This window comes from Panulirus ornatus, chromosome 69, assembly GCF_036320965.1.
Source record: "Panulirus ornatus isolate Po-2019 chromosome 69, ASM3632096v1, whole genome shotgun sequence".
NCBI classification, from domain to species: Eukaryota; Metazoa; Arthropoda; class Malacostraca; order Decapoda; family Palinuridae; genus Panulirus; species Panulirus ornatus.
The window spans coordinates 9572029-9589502 of record NC_092292.1 but is presented as its reverse complement, the minus strand read 5'-3'; the positions used below and the strand labels follow the sequence as shown (position 1 = coordinate 9589502).

Genomic DNA, 17474 nt, shown 5'->3' with positions numbered 1-17474 from the left:
AACAGGCTAACAAAAGGGCTACGCTTAATATACCACATGAAAGTGTCTAGTATGATACGATTAGGTATGAGGTGACGAAAGATATCTTCATGGGTAATGTATACACCACCAATGAAATACCAGTGCTTTGACAAGGTATGAGAATACCAAGGGGTCCGAGTACGTGTGAGTACAGCACTGGGATCTTCAGTTGTATGGAATCATTATCTGACACACGTCTAACCCCAGGATTCCTACTTGGACCTCTACTGCAAGACTTACACTTGCAAATGACTAGAGTTAGTCATGCCATCCCAGGCCAAGTGTTCATTCTTATGTGATAAAAGATTCTACCACTTTTGACAGATGATTTGGGGGCTCTTCTGTAAAGAATTTAAAAACTAAATTGAAGAAGAAATTCGTTGATGCATCTAATGAGCAAATCACCTCTCTTAATCTAGATAGCTCTAGCTAGTCACCTGCGTAAATTGTCGTGTAGCATCGACTGTATTCAACCAAATACTTTGATGTGCGCGCTGGGCAAATGAGAGCTTGTATACGCTACATAATCATCGGTCTCACATAATGTCTGTGGACGGGACACGAGTCTATTATCAAATCCTCATAATACGAATATAGGAGTACCTCTGACCGTGGCGTGATGACATGGATCAGTAGTGCACTGTACATGTGATATAGACTGATCCAATTACTTACTCGGGAAATCTGAGGTTACCTTCTAATGGTCTACGAAATATTTCGTTCCAGCGTTCCCGCTGACCCATTTGACTCTGGATGATGTGCTGAAATATCCGTTTTCTTTATATCATACATTTTGGGTAACGTGTCCAAACCTTCATCACTGATCTCTCCACTATTGTCCAAGACAGTTCCACGAAATGCGCTGTGGCGCTCTCGACCACTTTCCTTCCTCAAGTGTCTTAACACCCGCCGGGCTTGGCGGTCTTTAGCGGCAGTGAGAATAGTTCACAGTATCGATTGAACGCATCGATCCTAGCGAGAAGGTATGTATTGTCCAGGGGAGTTCGTGAGAGTTCAGACGTGCTAGCACGTCTTGCGAAACTCTCTCTCTCTCTCCCATGGTTCGGTGGCCTCTAGATACTACGTCAGCTGAGGATTAGCCGCCAACATGTTACTCGTATCGCATGCACTCTGGGCATCCCTCAACGTCATCTGAAATTTGCTTGGCCGTGCCAGAGCACATAAATGCACAATTCTACAACGATGAAAGATAAAGAACAAATAACCACAAAGTCAATCCTGACGCATAATAGCAACCAGCTGGTAAAAGCAAATGAAAATCCTCAAAGAATTATCGACATTCTCTCGCAAGAGGGGTCAGTGTAACAACCACAGGAGGGAGGAAGGAAGGTGATGTTACCAACGTAGCATGAAGGTAGGAGGGGAGAGAGAGAGAGAGAGAGAGAGAGAGAGAGAGAGAGAGAGAGAGAGAGAGAGAGAGAGATAGAGAGAGAGAGAGAGAGAGCTTAGGTAGGACATGACAGGGAGCACGGCAGTGATGGCCTCTATTCATACGGTAATTCTCTCTAATTAGACGAGGGGGATGTGGCAGAGAGGCGACAAGGAGGCAGCAGCAGCCGCGCAGCCTCCCTACCACACCTTCCCCTAAACCTTCTTGCATCGACGTTGCTCACTGTTAACACAGGTGGTCTGGGTAAAGATAATCCTAGACAGTAAGTTACATTCACTTGCCAGGAATTTTGTTCCATTAGGCTATGCCTTCGAAGGCACTGTACTTACCTTAAGACAGGGATGGAAATAGTATTTTTTTTCTGTCTATTTAAAAAAGCACTAAGAACAGTCACTGGTGTCTAGTTGTGGAAGGAAAGAAACAGACGATCGAACCAGTTGCTTAAGAAATTCATTTAAGAAACGGCAACAATCAAAGATGTACCCTTGCGCTGTGAAAGCCTTCACGGAAGTTACCTGGGGAAGGAAGGTAATAGATAGACAGAAAGAAAGATAGATAGAAAGATTTTTGGATGATTACAAGGTTGACAGCTATGGCACATTCTCATTTATATATTTTCTTATATACAGTTTCTATTTGCCGTACAATTTTCCGGTGGTCTTCTTGAAGTATCTTCAGGAGTTCCCCAAAGGGCAGGCACGTTTCGGAACTAACTTGTTCCATCTTCAGGCTGGATCTGATAAATCCATCTGTTTTGCTTTGTTTTTGTTGGGTTTTACGGCCATCGACCTATGAGGAAGATCATTAGGCACGCAACCCTATTCAATATGTGACTGAAGTCATCATCCCTAAATACCTATCTAAAAAGAATAAAATGGGAACATTATAATTCTGATATGATAATAAAAATGAATGATAATAAAAAAATCAATAATGGAGGGAAAAATTTTGTGGGTATTGAGCCATCGTGGCAGCAGACACCGCCCTGTCAGCACAGCACCGCAGTTGCAGTTGACCCAAGGGTGCAAGAAGATAGGACAGACGATAGATAGTCGTCCACATAGATGATGATAACTTATTCGGAGGCTCGCCGGTTCAACTCCATGGCTCAGCTGCCCCAGAGGAGAACCACCTCTCCTGAAGAGCGACGGCCTAGTGAGTGGACTTGTCCACCCACCATGCCACCAACCCAAACAAGAGGAGCCACACACCGAGGCCAACCCCGCCACAGAGAAGAACTCACGAACCACCTTACATCATCTTGATTAATTGTGTTTCCCAGAGGAAAACCGTCTATTTGTCAATAGTACTTGGGTTATCCCCGAGTACATTAATAATGTTAAAACAAAGGTTTTTCCTGTTGTAGTGATCTATCAATTTGGTTCTATATTGATTAAAACTATGGCATCGGAGTAGATGTTCTATTGTTAGATATTCTTGGCACTGTTGACATATTGGTGGGAAATCTTGTTGATATACGGCTGCATATGGGAGGTGGATGTACAATTCATTCTGGGGCGGGCCAGCACGACCACTTCTCTTCTGTTCTTTCGGTATGAGGTTGTCTAGTCCGCCCCTTCTTGCTTGTATTTTCCACTGGTTGTCAGGCTGGTCCACTTACTCTGCTACAGAAGATGGACTGATCTCTGCCTCAAGGAAAAGCAAGAGCAACATAGCTCCCAAGGGATCGAAACGACCTCCTCGAGTTCTGAGGTCGACTTAGCCAGTTTGTCTGCCTGTTCGTTGCCGTATGTATTGCAATGACCAAGCACCCAGATCAAGATGATATCTTTATTACATGCATTAAGTTTATCAATGATATTGCTCTGAATTTCACTGGACTCTTTGCGGTTAGAGTTTATTGCCTTAAAGGCAGAAAGCGAGTCGAAAAAAAATGACTGCTCTAACATGATTCGAATTGATCATGTAATATATGGCTCGATCAACAGTAAATGATTCCGCATAGAAAACAGATGTTTGGTCTGGCAAATGGTACCTGAGGGCACACTCCACTGACCACACACTTGCACCCATACCCCAAGTGATATCATTCAGTATGTCTGGTGATGACAAAGATAAATCAATAGCAAGAGATATTGCCACCCCAAGTTCCACTGTCATCTTTCAGAAGAGTGAGGTTTGAATTGAGTAAAAAGTTAACCATTTGTCTCCCTCTAGAGTCTGCCCAGATACTTCCCCACTGATTATGATGAGCATTAAAATCTGAAATTAATTTCCTGTAAGGTAACTGATTAATAAGTGAATTCAGCTCAACATCAAGTGCATTGGCGCCTGGGCAGTATAGAGAACAAATGGCCAGGCAGGTGTTATCAAATCTTACTCTGCATGTGATGGCTTCTAGGGTAAAATTCAAAGTCACTCCTGTATGGGGTAGGCTTTGGTGGGCGTAGATAGCTACCAGATGATTCACATCTACATGAACGGTAACTATCTAGAATAGAACAGTCTTCGACTGTGCTGTTTAGAATGGTCTCTTGTAGACAGATTACGGATGGCCTGTAGATTGCAAACAACAGTTGGGGTTGTGCTGGCTTATACCTAAAGCCTCTACAATTCCACAAGATGACATTGATCGTGTTGTTTTAAGAGCTATTTAACCGGCCAACCTTCTCTGCCCGTTTTTTTTTTTTTTCCGGGACTTGAGCGAGTCCCCGGGGGAGCGTGATCGGCCCCTGGAAGTGGAGCAACTTGCCTCCATCGAGTTAACCGACTCCGTCGAAGAGGTGAACTACAGATACCCTCGACGAAGCCATCGGAACGGTGACGAACGACTCATTATCTTTTTTATTATTTATTTGCTGAGGTTAATCTTGTCCTTTCTTGTCTTTAGATCGGACAGAAGACGTGGCTTGGGGCATAGGAGGAGGTTTGGACTTTGGTTTCTGAACGAGGAGTAGGTTTGGGAGCAGGAATGGGTTTCTCGGTGACAGGAGGAGTCTGTGTCGCATCTGTACACATAACGGGATTATATTTCAATGCCGAAGCAGGTTCACTGGGTTTAGGAGTCTCACGAGACTCCTTAACCCTCTTCCTAGCCTCGCCATATCATATGTTATTGCGTGTCTTCACCTCACAGACTTCCTTCTCGAGCTTGAATCGGGGACATTCCCGGTCCGAGTTCGGATGGTTGCCTTTGCAGTAGACACACAACATCCAATTGTCGGCAGTGTGACCCTCGGCAGTGCACTTCGCACATTTAGCGGAAAGCGAACACAGCTGTTCCGGGTGGCCGTATTGTTGGCATCTGAAGCAACGCAAAGGGTTCGGGATGTAAGGTCTTCCTTTACAACGCAAGTTACCAACGAAGATCTCATCCGGGAGCTTTGATTTTGCCAAATGTCGTATTAATTAAAGGGGTCCTACGTCGTTCGCCATTTACAGACTTCGTAATAAACCGAACACCGACGACATCAACGTCTGACAATTCCTTCACAATTTCGTCCTCTGACATATCCATGATGAGTTCAGGACAGTAGATGAGTCCCCTACACGAGTTCATAGATATTGGAATTGTGACAATGACCTTGTGCATATGGAATTGGGTCAAAAATGAATCGGCTACCTGATTCACCGACGAGACTTTGACCAGAATACCACTTGCCAGTTTCCTGACCAATTCAACGGGCACCGCCCAGCCATCAATGATCTTCCTGATCAAGAAGGAATTGAGGAAGGCCAGGGTCGTTGAACCGGTCGCATGTACAACAACAAATACAGCGTAATTACTTTCAATACTTGGACGTTCACCACCACTACTACCTCCTACGGGGGAAGTGGATGGCTTCTCGTTATTCATCCTGACTAGGACCTAGTACCAAAATCTGGGGTGGCTCGCCACCCCAGACAGTGTGGAATAAAAAAAAAGAACTATCTTATCCCAAAAAAAAGATCAGGCAGTTGATCAAGCAGTAAGGTTTTCAGAGTGGGGCCGGTCGCACAAAAGGCCAGGCTGAGTTCTCCTGCGGACACCCGGTCAGTGAAAGTTCAATCCTGCACAACCAACCTTACAGATAAATATTGTAAACAACAGATATCAAACCTTGAAAACAAAGCTAGGATAAGCACTCGCAGGGGAGGAATAACTACTGCCTAAGCTTGAAAACACGCAGCGTTCACTAACGTGGTACCAACGCGTCTGTACGTATATACGATTCTGGTGAATCGGGTGGAGACAGGTGGGCGGAGCTGATCGGCTAAGCTGATCGCTCATTGGCTGCTTACTTGGTAGGGCTTTATAAGACGTTTTGAAGATGGCAGGGTTTGAAAATCTTCGACGCGTGCGTATAATAAATACATAAGTCGAAGATTTTCAAATCCTACTATCCTCAAAACGCCACATAAGCCTTACCAACCAAGCAGCCAATGAGCGATCAGCTTAGCCGATCAGCCCCGCCCACCTGTCACCAACCGATCCACTAGAATCGTATATACAACAATACCTTGGGGGAAAACTTACAGAAGAAGCAAACAATAGATGACGTAACTTAGTGATATATACAGCTAAGACGTACAAAGACCCATATATCTTCAGGAAACACTTAAAACATTAACAGGCCAAACAACCACAGAATCACAATACCTCCCAGACGAAAACAAAACAAAAAGATACACTTCCCAAGAAAAAGAAAGTAAGATGATGAGGATGATACTGACCCACTCACCATAACAGTGAAAGATTTCTCAAACAACAACAACAACACACAGAGTAACACCTTTTGAAAACGTAGACACACACAGGCTAAACAGTGAATATCTTGACTCAGAATTCAGCACAGAGAAACTATTCATTACTATCAAATAATCAAAGAAAGCTTGTCCGGGTCAAAGTGGAATAAACAAAACACTACTCTAAAACTTACCTTCCTCTACAGTTACCAGACTCGCCAACATCTTTAACTCAACCCTATCAGCTGGGTACTTCCCAGATACATGGAAAAGCCCATTAATACACCAAGTAGCAACACATGGAAAAAATCCTCATGTAACAACCAACTTTCAGCCAATATCCTTTCTCGGAGTCCCTGGCAAACTCTGAAAGATTAATTAATAAAAAATTGCGTAACCATTTGGAGTGGAATAACCTGCATAATAGTAATCAATTCGGATTTAGATACGAAAGGGGCACACAGTAGGCAATAGCACTCACAACATAATAGATTACACAAAACAAAGCAGGAGGAGGACAGTGTCAAATCATTCTGAAGAACATTACGAAAGCTTTCGACAAAGTCTGGCACTTAAGCTTAAAATATAAAATCCTTCACTTTAACTTACCAATAACCCTGGAAAAACTTTTATATGATTTCCTCGACGACAGAAGGTAAAGATTGAAACTGGCGATCACATTGGCACACCTTTTGATTTAGAATGCGGAGTACCACAAGGGAGTGTTCTCTCCCTAAATACTCACCATATACACTTGACACATACCTTAATCATCAAAAGGCCTCAACATTTGCTATGCTGATGACATAACACAAATACTTGGATACCATGAGAGATCGAAAGAAATGATGAATAGAATAACAGCAAAGGAAATCACTATAATCAACAAATTTGAAGTAAAATGGAAAATTAAGACACCCAAAAGCTCAGTCCAATACACCTGGGGTCAAAAGTCACACACCCACTTATAGTCAATGATGAAATGATAGACTTTCAAGCCTCAACATAAGCTCTAGTGGCTATATATATTATGTGAAAGATTGTAGACAAAAAGGTATGACGGCTCTCACCAAACTCGATAGACTCAAAAACATGCCAATAGGTACAAAAACACGTTTTGTCAAAGCGTTGGTTCTTCCTGTCCTAGACTATCCCCCTATACCTACTCACACACTCAGCAGTACACAACTTAAATCACTCCAGAAAATCTAAAATAAAGTACTAAGATATGCCACAAACTAAAGATACCCTTACACTCTCAGCACAGAACAATTTCACGAAATAACACAGACACAACCCTTCAACATAAGAGCACACAATGCAGCAGTCAACTCAAGAAAACTCAAGAAAACGAAACATTTTAAAAATCAAAAACATCCCACAACACAATAGAAAAATTCAACAGAAACTTCCCCTGCAGCCTAACAAAATCAACAACCCACACCTTCCATTGTATAAATGAAAACACCTTCTTTACTCATTCAATTAGAAGCTACAGCTAGATTCAAAATAGGAAGGTGGATTATCCATCAACTGTTTCTCCCACTCCCCTTCTTTCCTACAGCTTTACCTTCACCTGTCCCACCTCTTCCAATTCTTTACTTTGCTATAAAAAAAGAACCATTAGATCCAGCCTGAGGATAGAACAAGTTAGTTCCAAGACGTCTCTGCTCTTTGGGGAACTCCTGAAGAAACTTCAAGAAGACCAACGAAAAATCGAACGGCAAATAGAAACTGCATATTAGAAAATATATAAATGAGAATGTATCATAGTTTTCAACCTCGTATGCCTCCAAGGAAATATCCTCTCTGACCACAACAATCTATTTCGTATAGTCTAGATTAATTTGGCAGCACTGAGGCTACTGTACAGAAATTTCCAATATCGAAGTTGTTCATTCCTCTAAGAATTTCAACATTCTATTAACTTCCCGCAGGGGCGCCTCTTGCATAGAGAAAACAAGTTTACTTCTCATCATCTGTCCTCATAGTTTTGTAACACAAGGAGGGAATCAATTTAGTTGCTCTTCGCTGCACAGCTTCCGGTTAAAGAATATTCTACTTCAGTGGGGGATCCAGAACTTCACTGCATATTCGAGGTGGGGTCTAACTAGAATTAAGTATAGTGGCAATATCATATCCTTAATTCTGTAAGAAAAGTTTCTGTTTATAAATCCTATCATCCTATTTGTTCTTGGCAATTCATTACAATACTGAGGGAATATGAAGTTGTCGGAGATAGTGGCCCATAAATCCCTCACTCAAGTGTGTCCTTTATCTTGTGGCCCATCGGTTCAAATCTTTTGTTGAAGCTTCCTACGCGTAACAGCTGATATCTATTGACACTAAATGGCATTTGCCATTTTCTAGACCATTCAGCGATTTTATCTAGATTTCTTATGATCTTAGCCTATCTTCTTCAGTTGATATGGCATCGCTGATCTTTGTGTCATTTGCAAATTTGAACACCGTGATATTCAGCCCTACGTGAATATCGTTGATACAAATGACGGAAAGTATCGGCTCAAGGACAGATTCTTGGGGGAACCCACTGAAAACAGGGTGACCACTATGGTGATTCACCATTTATTACAACTCTTTGCTTCCTACCACGTAACCAGGTTTCTCTACAGTTTCCCATGCAACTAGTGATCCCAATGGCCCGGACTTGAGAGAGAGAGAGAGAAGAGAGAGAGAGAGAGAGAGAGAGAGAGAGAGAGAGAGAGAAGAGAGAGAGAGAGAGAGAGAGAGAGAGAGAGAGAGAGAGAGAGCGTTAACAAAGTGGCCTTGATCAGGGCATTCATCTACCCATGCCGTCTCAGTTAACATAGAAAGGTCTTTTGTAGACAATTTCACTTGATATGTCATCTTGCTGCCGTGATAACACAGCAGCATTAGAATGATGTAGCCAGCAATGTGTGATGGCTGAAGTAGACTTGGAAGATTGAGGCAGATTTGTGGAAGTGTGTGAATGACGAGTGGATGTGGGTGAATGATGAGTGGATGTGGGTGAATGACGAGTAGATGTGGGTGAATGGTGGGTGAATGTGGAGGATAACAAGATGAAGAAAGGTTATGCAAGATGTACTAGAACAATAGAATGACCGATGGGTGTGTAGGGTTCAGCTGAGGAAGCTGACAGTAGGTGGGTGGGTAAAGTTCAGATGAGTAAAACGATAGTGGGTGGGTGTGAAGGGTTCAGATGAGTAACATGAGAGTGGGTGGGTGTGTCGGGTTCAGTTGAGGAAGGTGACAGTAGTCGAGTGTGTAAGGTTAAGCTGAGTAACATGATGGCGGGGGAGTGTATACTGCTTGGGGCTTCAGAGGGTAACAATATGACGTTCCCTTACAGTGACGACGGTGGCGGCGAGGCTGGAGAACCTGCCGCCCCTGAACATCAAGCCTCGCCGGGTGCTCAAGGGTCATCAGGGAAAGGTGCTCTGCACCGACTGGTGCAACGACAAGCGCCACCTCGTCTCATCTTCCCAGGTTAGTCCCGCCTTTAATTGTGCCTCTACCTGTGTGCGTGTGTGTGTGTGTGTGTGTGTGTCTGTGGTTCCACCATATGTATGTGGACGTCTATATACACGTGCGTGTGTGTAAGATACATTATGTTTGTTGCTCTGTTTCCATTTCATGTATGATCACACCTATGGATATGAGTAGCGTGTTTTCCCCATGACTTGTCCCTTCACTCAGTCAGGTGTGTCGGTGGTGATGACCCTCCTGTATTGCAGGATGGCAGGATGATCATCTGGGACGCCTTCACCACCAACAAGGAACATGCCGTCACTATGCCCACCACCTGGGTCATGGCTTGCGCCTACGCCCCAACTGGCTCCATGGTCGCCTGCGGGTAAATGCCTCACCACTCCCGTCACCCATCCTCACTGCTGATCCTGGAAACGCTTGATGCTTATATGTCATTTGGTAGAGAGAGAGAGAGAGAGAGAGAGAGAGAGAGAGAGAGAGAGAGAGAGAGAGAGAGAGAGAGAGAGAGAGAGAGAGAGAGTGTAAAGAATGCAGTACCACGTCGACCCAAGTACCATAAAGAATTATTCAGAGCTTCCACCAAGGTTATGTCTAGGATGATCAGTCACAGTTTTATCAAATATGCAAAAACACCGATGGTAATGACATACGTTATGTATCAAACAATTTACTCTAACCTTCCTTTGCCTTGAGATATATATATATATATATATATATATATATATATATATATATATATATATATATATATATATATATATATATATATATATATCAAGCGGGGGGCTGGAAATCCTCCCCTCTCGTTTTTAATTGTCCAAAAGAAGGAACAGAGAAGGGGCCAGGTGAGGATATTCCCTCAAAAGCTCAGTCCTATATATATATATATATATATATATATATATATATATATATATATATATATATATATATGTTTGATCGCTCGTCGTTACACCTCAACTGACTAGTTCCAGAAGTGACATGTTTCTCGAGTAACAATACCTACCATTAGTCAAGTGATTTTCCAATACAGCGAGACTATCTAGATGTAAACGTAAATAACCATAATCATTTCTTTTCCATCCACGCCACCAGGGGGCTGGATAACAAGGTCACCGTCTACCCTCTTAGTTTCGACGAAGACGTAACACAGAAGAAAAAAGCTGTCGGCACCCACACCTCCTACATGTCTTGCTGTACCTTCCCCTACTCCGATCAGCAGGTAAGTCTGGTCTACACATCCCTTGCTGTACATTTCCTTACTTCGTCCCCCAGTAGGTGAGCCAGGTCCACACTTCTCCTGCTTCATCTACCACTACTACGTCTCCCAAGTAGGTGAGCCAGGTCCACACATCTGCTGCATCTACCACTACTACGTCTCCCAAGTAGGTGAGCCAGGTCCACACATCTGCTACATCTACCACTACTACGTCTCCCAAGTAGTTGAGCCAGGTCCACACATCTGCTACATCTACCACTACTACGTCTCCCAAGTAGTTGAGCCAGGTCCACACATCTCATGCTACATCTACCATTACTACGTCTCCCAAGTAGGTGAGCCAGGTCCACACATCTCCTGCTACATCTACCACTACTACGTCTCCCAAGTAGGTGAGCCAGGTCCACACATCTGCTACATCTACCACTACTACGTCTCCCAAGTAGGTGAGCCAGGTCCACACATCTCCTGCTACATCTACCACTACTACGTCTCCCAAGTAGGTGAGCCAGGTCCACACATCTCCTGCTACATCTACCACTCCTACGTCTCACAAGGAGGTGAGTCAGGTCCACACATCTCCTGCTCGACCTTACCCTACACAGAACACCAACAACGGGTGAGTCAGGTCCCCACTCACACCCCCTGCTATACTTTCCTCTTACTCCGACCCCCAACAGGTGAGTCAACTCCACACTCACACTTACTTAACCTTCCTCTTTGAGCAACTGGTCAATCACGCTAACCTCCCTATCACACTATATTGACGACAGGTTCAAAGGCAGATGAATACTTATTGACAAATATATCCAAATGTAAACAGCTAAATTGCTTCATGTTATTTGATATGAAAATATGTAAATTAGAAAAGGCATATTTACAAAGGAAGTTATTTTTCTCCCAGTGAATCATAATAAAGAGAGTCCTTCTTACTAGGTAGGAAAAATCATGTATGGCTGCGTTCTGGTCCATATTATGACCTGTAGGTCAGGAACACTCAGGCATGGCCGGTCGATGGGGCTTCAACTTGACCTTAGGTCAAGTTGCTTTGTCCCGAGATATACTGACACGTATGATAAGTTTATATAGCCGCTTGGTAACGTGAATTATGAGCGCCATTGAAGCTATAGAAATAATATCACCATGAAATTTTCCCATAGTTACTGTCTGATTAGTTTGCTTTGTGTTTTGATCACAGATACACAAAGGTAAGCACACATGTGCACACCCTACAGCAACACACGGACATAAACAAACACACACACACACACACACACACACACACACACACACGCGCCCGAGCTCCACATCAGGAGAACTAGGACAGAAAATCAGTTCGTCGGCAAATATTTGATTCACATTTAAGTATATATTCAGCAAGCTAATCACGACGTACATCAGACCAGAACTGGATTATGCTACTCCGGTGTAGTCACCATACCGAGAAGAAACACAGAGACCTAACTGAGATAGTTCACACAAGAGCAAATAAGATGGTAACTGAGTCAAGAAATCTGAGCTACAGCGAGAGGCTGCGGGCTACAAGTCTGTCCAGAACGGTGGAGGGAAGGCAGAGGCTTGACCTGACTACAGCCTTAAAGTTGGACGTTGTCGCGAGTGAGCTGTTCTCCATGTGATGCAATACGAGAGTAAGCCAAGAGTTCCTAGGCTAGATACCTGTTAGATAGGAGGCAGAGAAGTACTTCAAGTGTGAGTGTGGGGGATGGCTATGATAGACTAAGGAAGGAATTTGTGAGTGGCGGCAGCATGCAAGCGCTTTAAAGGCTACTTGATCATATAGAATGTTCAATACATGAACGTAGAACTCTCTCGCCCTACTGTATTGATACGTAAACACACACACACACACACACACACACACATACACACACATTTCCTAATCAGATGTTATCAACGTGTTCATACCACTGCTTCTTGTAGCCTGAAATGTATCTCGTCTTATCCTTCTCGTCTTCCGACACTCTAAGAGACCCCCCTGGGTTCTTGCAGATCTTGACGGGCTCGGGTGACTCGACCTGCGCCCTGTGGGACGTCGAGTCTGGCATGCTGCTGCAGAGTTTCCACGGCCACCAGGGTGACGTGATGGCCCTCAACCTGGCTCCCTCCGAGACTGGCAACACCTTCGTCTCCGGCGTCAGTACCCCGTTCATCATTGCCCGCCTCACTCCGCCAGACTGGTGACATCGTCTTGATCATCTCATACTCCTCACTTCACCTCACTTCCTGATCTCATTTCCTCATCTTCTGTTTCTTCTCGAGATTGAGTTTTCTTCCCAATTCTTTTCCTCCTTCCCTAGATGATTTATTCCCCATTTTCTTCTATGCATTTCATTACTTGATATCATAGATATTTGCGTCCACAGGGGAAAGAGGGGTTCAAGAGGCATCACTTGGGCACCCTTGGAAGATAAGAAAATAACGTATGTTTATTCATACATTCATTTATTCATTTATCTATCTAATGTATGTGTAGAGTTATGCGTAACTCCCATGAAATCCCACTATGGGAGCTTCTCACATCTCACTCCCCCCACTTCCTCTACCGGCATCATCTGAAGGCTCATCATATTGATTTTTGACTCCCCCTTCCCCTGGAAGAATTCCTGCAGACGTCTGTAGTTTCAGGTTGTTTTTCTTTTTTTTATCCTCACACTCGGTTACGTGTACGGCTTATGTCTGATTACCCGACTTATTTGAATCAAGACATAAATGACACATGTAAAAAGAGACGAAAGGAAATTTAAGATAAACTGAGCTTAGCTTAGGGTCGGAGAGGTCGGGCTTTACCTGAGTCATTTATAACGAAGACTGTCGTAATAAATGTTTATAAAGTAGAACAAAAAGCATATCCAATATTTCAATAAATCTATCAATATTCACAGTAAATATGCAAGACAATATCGTATACAGTGATCAACACTACCTTGTTAGAAATTAGCAGATCTTGCCAAATCAGATTCTTAATGAAAAGGAAATGTTAAGCTATGATAAAATGTAGATCTGTCCTAAACTCTGACGTTAGTGTTGTCTCATGGTGTGTGTCCAAGCCTCATGAACCATTCAGGGGTAGGTGAAGGCTTGTCTGGGTCCTGAGTCGCTCTGACAGGTGTGGAGTTTGGCTCGTCTAGCTAGGGTCACTGTTTGTGAGGTCAAAGATGGGTGCGTTTCACTGAGAGGCAGTTCCGAAGTACGGAACAGAGTGTGTTGCAAATAGAGTATTTGAGGACGATATGTGGCGTGATAAGGGTCCATGGAAAAAGGAATGATAGCGTAAGAGAGGGCCATGTATGACAGAGCTATAGAGGGTGTGCCTGGTATGGACATATGGAGAGGGTGATAAAGAGGGCATACATGCCGGAAATGGAGGGAACAATGAAACACAAGGATACCTTTAGATATCAGGGCTGAACAAGCAGGAGGGTGTGAGGGGTACATAGGATAAAGAAAAATGGGGTGATGTGGTATTCATACTGTTTCAAATACGCATACTTGGTGCCAGCAGGGATGCGACAAGATGGCCCTCATCTGGGACATGCGCACGGGTCAGTGCGTCCAGAACTTCGAGGGTCACGAGTCTGACATCAACTCCGTCAAGTTCTACCCGTCAGGAGACGCCATCGCCACAGGCTCGGACGACGCTACGGTCAGTAGTATTATCATTTGTATAAAATCATCATGTGGTGAAGGTCATCAAATGCTTCAGAAGTTTTAAAGTAAATTGTCTAAATGAACTAATCTTAGTCTCTCCTGAAGATGTACTACACGATAGTGTATGCACTTGGGACTTATCGCGTATCATTTTTTTTTCTCGTGGTTATCAGCAATGAACTGCTACCCCCTTTTCTCCCTACACCACCAGTACGCTTCATCCACTCATACTATCACTCTTTAACTCGACAAGTATCACCACCAGCAGGTTTCCTCCACCAGAGCCATCACCTCTCCCTCCTCCTACTGCAGTGCGATTCTATCACCATCATCAACACCTACATGTTATTATGTTACAGAGAATTTGAATGTAGCCCGAGTAAGTGAGATTGCTGCCGGTACATACGACTTATTGTAAACGAATTGATAAGGAAGACCGCCAATATTATTTTTGAAGTAGTGTATACAGCCAGCCCGTAAAAAGAGGATTCTTTATATGAAAAAAAGATTGATTTGCAATTGATAAGAAACAAACAAAAGGGATCGGTGATTGCCGGAGATTTGGAAAAACCTGGGATCTTATATCAGTTGACCACAAAGGTAACAGACTAATCAATTCACATATACACATCCTTGTAAAGCAAATGATGCGGGACCCAACCACAGTTGATCACATTTTAGATTTAGTGATAACGACAAGCAGAGATCAAGTGAGCCTCTCTCAGCTTAATGACAAACCAAGTAACAGAGGTCACAGTCTCATTAGAATCCGTTTCGATTTCAAAAAAATAACACAATGATACCAAATCCTAGATCAGCAAATCTTCAGTAGAATGCGCCAGGACACTGGTGATGTAAACTGGATTAAGCTCTTAAAACGCAGACCAAGTTGACAAGATCTGGAGTAACTTCCAAGATGATGTACTACCCTTTGAGAAAGGCAACGTTCTTAGAAAGATGAAAAGTAGAAGTGAAGATGGTTGTCCCAGGATCGGCGACTAATTGATGAGTTGAACAAATGTAAAAGAAATGCATAGAGGAAATGTAAATTTAGATGCGATCCGCAGGGAGCATGAAATGTATTCACGGCGACAAATATATTGCAAGGAGCAAAGTCAGAAGCGCTAAAAAGTAATTTGGAAAGAGAATTTCTCACAACTTGAAGAAAAGCCACAGAGAATTGTTTAGATATGTAAGAAACAAGAGAAAAAAAATCAGTGTAAATGAAATGACACCTTGATTAACCACAATTTAAAAAGTTTCCTTTCCAAGCAGGTATTTCGTGTGTCTGCTTTACACCTACACCACAAGCAAAACCTGATATTCAAATCTATGAAGCATTTGAATATGTATATATATATATATATATATATATATATATATATATATATATATATATATATATATATATATATATATATATATATATATATGTGAATAAGAGCAAGGTTATTAGGTACAGTAGGGTTGAGGGTCAAGTCAATTGGGAGGTGAGTTTGAATGGAGAAAAACTGGAGGAAGTGAAGTGTTTTAGATATCTGGGAGTGGATCTGGCAGCGGATGGAACCATGGAAGCGGAAGTGGATCATAGGGTGGGGGAGGGGGCGAAAATTCTGGGAGCCTTGAAGAATGTGTGGAAGTCGCGAACATTATCTCGGAAAGCAAAAATGGGTATGTTTGAAGGAATAGTGGTTCCAACAATGTTGTATGGTTGCGAGGCGTGGGCTATGGATAGAGTTGTGCGCAGGAGGATGGATGTGCTGGAAATGAGATGTTTGAGGACAATGTGTGGTGTGAGGTGGTTTGATCGAGTAAGTAACGTAAGGGTAAGAGAGATGTGTGGAAATAAAAAGAGCGTGGTTGAGAGAGCAGAAGAGGGTGTTTTGAAATGGTTCGGGCACATGGAGAGAATGAGTGAGGAAAGATTGACCAAGAGAATATATGTGTCGGAGGTGGAGGGAACGAGGAGAAGAGGGAGACCAAATTGGAGGTGGAAAGATGGAGTGAAAAAGATTTTGTGTGATCGGGGCCTGAACATGCAGGAGGGTGAAAGGAGGGCAAGGAATAGAGTGAAGTGGAGCGATGTGGTATACCGGGGTTGACGTGCTGTCAGTGGATTGAATCAAGGCATGTGAAGCGTCTGGGGTAAACCATGGAAAGCTGTGTAGGTATGTATATTTGCGTGTGTGGACGTATGTATATACATGTGTATGGGGGTGGGTTGGGCCATTTCTTTCGTCTGTTTCCTTGCGCTACCTCGCAAACGCGGGAGACAGCGACAAAGCAAAAAAAAAAAAAAAAAAAAAAAAAATATATATATATATATATATATATATATATATATATATATATACATATATATATATATATATATATATATATATATATATATATATAGAGAGAGAGAGAGAGAGAGAGAGAGAGAGAGAGAGAGAGAGAGAGAGAGAGAGAGAGAGAGGAGAAAGAATATTTCCCACGCATTTCCTGCGTGTCATAGAAGGCGACTAAAAGGGGAGGGAGCGGGGGGGCTGGAAATCCTTTCCTCCGGTTTTTGCTTTTCCAAAAAATGGAACAGAGAAGGGGGCCAAGTGAGGATTTTCTCTCTAAGGCTCAGTCTTCTGTTCTTAACGCTACCATGTTAACGCGGAAAATGGTGAATATGTATGAAAAAAAAATCTAGATAGATAGACAGGTAGATAGATAGACAGATGATAAATAGATAGATAGATAGATAGTAGATAGATAGATATATAAATAAGTCACCCGGTTCTAACAAGATCTCTCCCAGGATACTGAAACAAGTAACCTAAAAACAGCGATTTGTCTCACCAAAATATTCATCAAATTTCTACCAAAAGGGAAAGAATCGAGTGACCAGAAGTTTCTCAACTGAACACCATCTCTCAAAAATGGAGATAGAAAATGCATTTCAAATTATTGCCCTATCAGCCCTAGTTAAGTTTTAGAAAAAAGAAG

The 17474-nt window shown here is 42.8% G+C and overlaps 1 protein-coding gene across 3 annotated transcripts in view; it reads left to right on the top strand.

The window, feature by feature from the left end:
• Positions 1–17474, top strand: part of Gbeta5 (guanine nucleotide-binding protein subunit beta-5) — a 43323-nt gene that overhangs the window by 13615 nt on the left and 12234 nt on the right. For all 3 annotated transcript variants that reach the window (XM_071660293.1, XM_071660295.1, XM_071660296.1), the window contains exons 3-7: positions 9471–9607; positions 9856–9974; positions 10706–10832; positions 12840–12983; positions 14353–14493. In XM_071660293.1, the coding sequence (XP_071516394.1) occupies positions 9471–9607; positions 9856–9974; positions 10706–10832; positions 12840–12983; positions 14353–14493 (668 nt within the window). The remainder of the gene's footprint in view (positions 1–9470; positions 9608–9855; positions 9975–10705; positions 10833–12839; positions 12984–14352; positions 14494–17474) is intronic.